Below are 5,249 nucleotides of genomic sequence, written 5' to 3' on the forward strand. Positions count from 1 at the left end.
ATGTGAGAAAAAAAAGCCTATACTATCTTATAATGTACAGCCACTTTGTTTTCTGTAATATGTATTTTCCCAACTTCTCACATTAACCCTAAGTATTCCTTTCAAAACCAAGGGGCAGATGTGTGTAATTTTCACATTTGTCTAATGGACATTTTACATTCTTTCTCAACTAGATTTCATGTAGCACAATAAGGAACCTATGAATCCTCATGCTCACAAAGGAAAAACACAGTTGAGGAAAAACAACAACAACAACAACAACAACAACAACAAACAAAAAAATAAAACCCAGCTTTTCAAAAGCTTTCTATCAGTTAAATGAAGATCTGTGAGTTGATTTTAGGAATATTTTAAGAAAATAATCCTGTCTCCTCTCATGACCTAGGCCTCCAAAGGTGGCCTGTAGAGCACAAGAAAGTTAGAAGGTTTCATTAAAAAATGAGGGTGGAGACAATAAATACACAAAGGAGACAATACATAGATGGGTGCCTTTTGGGAAAGAAGCAGTCAAAGTAGTGAAGAGTGAGGTTGCCTTTGGTCAGTTTGAAGAATAACACCTGGGAACTGGTGTTGAAGGAATACTCTTGCAGAAGACAACGTGTACATATAACATGAAAAGATGCATACAGATTATGGGACAAGTAATACTTCCTAAATAGTAACTAAAGTAAGATAAGAAAAAATATATTAAAACACTGCTTTGTTTGTAATTGAACCAGCCAAACAAGCTGGTTGAAAAGTGAATATTTACTGGGAAACTGTATGTTTATTTTTTTATATTATGATATCACAGAATTTTCATGACTGCTGTTGAACAGTCTATTTTATAAGAATTTCATAAATGCAGTGTAAAAAATTTCATAATAAAAATAAATGAAATAATGGATCATTAGGAGAAAAAGGCAGTTATATATACATACACATATACATATGTGACCGTTGATGAAAGATGTTTGTTTCTCCAAAGGAGAATTAAATGCAGTATTTTCTTACATGCAGTAAAAATCAGTAGGTTCCTGCTACAAGTTTTACCTTTGCCTTTAACTCAAGAAAACAAAACATCTCTCTTTTCTATTCTGTGTTGCCAGTTCAAACGTAATCTGAAGTGACAATAACTGAACTGTTATCATCTGTACCCATCTTTGCTTTGATAGTTACTCTTAAGAGACATCAGTGAGGACTGCTGCTGAAAGGCAAGATCCCAATCCCCAGTCACAAATGTTCCCACCAGTTCCCTTGTGCTGGCATTAGAGCTCACACAGCCATGTGGTGAGCTTGTTTAGGGAATTGATCCAACTGAAAATAGCAAAGAAAAATAAAACAATTAGTTTTCATCTAAATCTATTTCCTGAGACAATCCTTGAACAGCTGCACATGTGTTTGTGCCAGTATTGGCACAAGAGAAACAACAGGAATGCACAGCCAAGACAGAGAAATGACCTACAGTGATCACCAAACTGCAGCCTTAGAATATTGCCTATGCTAGACCATGAAATCAAATAGCAGAGCTTTTCAGCAATTCCGATTTAAAATGGGTGAACATTGGACTAGTTAGAAACACAGCGGCATTTCTGAAGTTGAGATTTCAAAGGTAATTTTTGACTATTCCTTGGGCAAACCAACATGAGCGAAGCTTGATGCTGACCTATGTTTGGACACATTTTACATTTAATGTAAAATGAAATACAGAATGTATAGGGGCTGTTTATATAGGTAAACAGTTCTAACAATATTTATACCAAGTATTCAATTACTTAGCACATCTTCACAGCACTGGCTGTAAATGGTTATGATTACATTCTCAAGATTATTTTTATGATTTAATAGGTAAAGAAAGGAAATTGTATTACACTGTATCAACTGTAATGACATTCATCATTTATTTCCTACGCAGCTAATCCAAGGAATAATTCTGTAGTACAACAGGAAATGATTGGCAAATTCATACTAAATACTAGTTGTTGTTTTTTTTTCTCACGTTGAACGTCATTACACAAATTTCCCTGTTCGATGCTTTGTGTATCTTTATACTTAAAAAAGATACTCCCACATTTTTGACTGCAACAATAAACAAGATCCCTGAGATGCTCTTCAAAAGAATTTATTTCCATTATTTGTAGAGACTACACAGACCTTTTGATATCTAATGAGATTATTTTTCTGAACAGTCCTAACTCTGATCACTGTTTAATTAAATAATCATTAGTTATATTTCTGTATTACAATAATAGGTATTCATCTTAAACAATTCTCGACAAGGCTCTAAATACATCACACATTTAAAGGATCTCACTGTCGAGCAGTCACACATATCAGGCAAGTGCTAATTCTTTAATCCATGAAAAATTAACATAGTGGACTGTAATTTCTTTTTGTGGACTGTATGATCCTGTTAACACTTAACAACATATTGGATAATTTTTTAATAACCCAAGGAGCTTTTAACTTCAGAGTAGATGGATGGTGGTGCGTTAAAACTGAAAGTGCTATGTCATTCAACCACTGCTTCAAGTATGTGCACACAGAATCTGCTTGACGTATCTTTACAAAAAGATTGTTAGAAGCAAAGGAGCCACCTCACTGATGTGAGTAAGTCATCTTACATAATGGATTTACTTTAGCATGGCTTTATCATGCAAAAATGGCATCACCATGGTGGATACATATCAGGAATAAGCCAAGAGGAAAAAACAAACAAACAAATAAACAAACAAAAAAACCATGATATTTTTGATAATTTGAGAAGCGTGAAAGTAAATTACCTCATATTCCTGTGAGAACTTCAAATTGTCATTTGCTTTCAATCTTTCAATATGATCTGCAAGTTCCAAGATAGGTATTGGGGGGTGACTGGCCATACCTGTTGGAAAAGAAAGAAGAACCAAATTTAAAATAAACTACAGTGATGACAGCACTGAAGAAATAAAACAATGTTGTAATTATAATGGCTAGAAATGTATAAATAGTAAAGATGTCATAGTGAGAGGAGCAGGCAAATAGTTTGGTTACTCAAAGCACAACATGCTCTGGATAGATGAGCTCTGAAGCCAAATTAAAAGAAGTCACCAAGCATATTTCCAAAGCTAACATTCCTAGTTTAAAGGAAAAAAATTACTGTGAGATGAGTCAATGAGGTTATCTAGGCATGGAAAAATGAAACAGTTAGATCTGATGTTGATCTCTGCTTTGAGTAATGACTCTTAACGTCATTTCAAACTTCTTCTCCTGCACTATATGAAATGGAAACTGCGCTGAATTAGATGAGGGAAGATGAACTGAGAAACAGACACTTAAAGAGCCCTAAAGGGGAAAGAATAGTATTTTGACAGAAAGCAAAGTGACTTATGCATAATCAAGAAAAACAAACTTGAAGGATGAAGGTTACCAAGGTAACCGCAGACACCTGAACCTGCAAAGGAAATGGTACAAAACAAAGAAACCTAGAACCAATAGAAAACTAACTTATAAAAACTAACTTATAAAATTAGAGTAAGTAAAATGAAATGGATAGCTTGAGGATTAATAACAATGTATCAAGGTCAAGAAAACTGACTATGCATTCTGACTAAATTAAAAATACTTAAAATATTTTATGAAATTTTGAGGTTACTGACATTCACATGCAAATACAAATGACTAGAATAGCATGCATCATTGCTTTTAGACAACGGTCACTGAAGACAAAATCAGACATCAGACAGTTAGAACTTCAAAAATGTTTTCACTAGTAGCAGATTGTAGAAGCAGGGGTTGTACAGGATAGCTGGACACACGTACTGACTGCACTAGTACCTTAAAATACGCTTTATCTATAACCCCATTTATCAACCCCCGAAAGTACCTACAATCTACTTCAGGTGTAAACATCTTTGTCTACTGATGAAGATACTAAGTAAAAAATAAAACTAAGAGCTGGGAAACAGAGATAGATATAGGTGAGGAAGGGAGTATAGGGATAGCAAGGCAAAAGAAGGACAGAAGAGATGTGGGGCCAACTAGCATAATCTGCCAGCTGAAGATCTGATAGCAAAAATTTTTGAACAGCATTGTTTCAGTGTGTGTGTCTCCATGACCCTCATCCAACTGGTTTCATTCTTCTCCTTGTGCTTAATTGAAGTGAGTTTTTAATTGCTTGTGGAAAATCAGAGCTGGCTAGAAAAAATAAACTAGTGAACCCCAGAATCTCTTGAAATTACAAAAGGAAAACAGTGATGACTCAAGGGGGCTCAAGCTGGAAGCCATGTTGCACAATGTCATTTGCTTTGTCACCGTGAATTTCAAGAACATGCCTAAGACAGTTAACTTGCATTTCCTATAACATAGCTGAAAACGACCATGTGATTACAACACAGTCACACTATAGCTTGTTTCTCTCTCTCTCTCTCTCTCTCTCTCCTCTCTCTCTCTCTCTTTCTCTCTCTCTCTTTCTTTCTTCTTCTTTTCTTTGTTTCTTTGACATTTCAAGCAAAATACTAATATTGTCCAGCAACACTGACCCTATCTGACTCTATAAACATATATTTTTGTATTACCTTCATAGCGCATATGGGATGCTGAAACAGTGTTTAAAGTAGACATAAAAACAATTTGCCAGTCAACTAACAAAACAGAATATTCATCTCTTGAGGAGATTTATTAGAAATTTCAGTTAACAAATCAGCCTATAATGAATCATTTGAATCAGTTCAGATTGTCTCCCATTTTCTTTGAAATTTCACTTATTCTCAGAAGAGTGTGGGTGACAGATATCTAACAGTTAACTCACTGATCCAGATCAAGCACCCCTATGGAAAATATGTCAGTGAAAAGGCACAAGAGAACTCTAGATTGATCCAGAAATGGAGGTGGACTGATGTACATCTAAAACAGTGCTTGAACAGAGAAAATAATAGAGACAAAGATGTTTAGACCTTTTCGAGCGAATCGTGGGAGAGAGTTATTATCATATAAGGACTGAGTGGTAGTTTGGCTAGAGAGGGAGGACACAGAGCCAATCAGGGAGGCGTAGGGGACTGAATTACTGCTCAAAGCTGCAAAAAGTAAAAGCCAATTGGAAATGGGAAACAAATTAGTAACAGTAGTAGATAACCATAATCAGTCAATCTTGTACATACAGGCACTTGAGACATGCACAAAACAGAGTCTGGAAACTCAACTAAGGTGTTTAGAGGTCCAATTACCCTATAATAAATATAAAGGACATAAAACCAAAAAGAAGAGACTTATTGTATACATGATGAACCTGACTA

At 35.1% G+C, this 5,249-nt stretch overlaps 1 protein-coding gene across 1 annotated transcript in view; it reads right to left on the reverse strand.

The window, feature by feature from the left end:
• LOC100550569 (receptor-type tyrosine-protein phosphatase delta-like) overlaps nt 1-5,249 on the reverse strand; it is a 177,211-nt gene that overhangs the window by 71,548 nt on the left and 100,414 nt on the right. Inside the window, exon 14 of the mRNA XM_031557282.1 lies at nt 5,111-5,181. Within this exon, the coding sequence (XP_031413142.1) occupies nt 5,111-5,181 (71 nt within the window). The remainder of the gene's footprint in view (nt 1-5,110; nt 5,182-5,249) is intronic.

The sequence above is a fragment of the Meleagris gallopavo genome, chromosome Z (assembly GCF_000146605.3).
Source record: "Meleagris gallopavo isolate NT-WF06-2002-E0010 breed Aviagen turkey brand Nicholas breeding stock chromosome Z, Turkey_5.1, whole genome shotgun sequence".
In the NCBI taxonomy this organism is placed as follows: domain Eukaryota; kingdom Metazoa; phylum Chordata; class Aves; order Galliformes; family Phasianidae; genus Meleagris; species Meleagris gallopavo.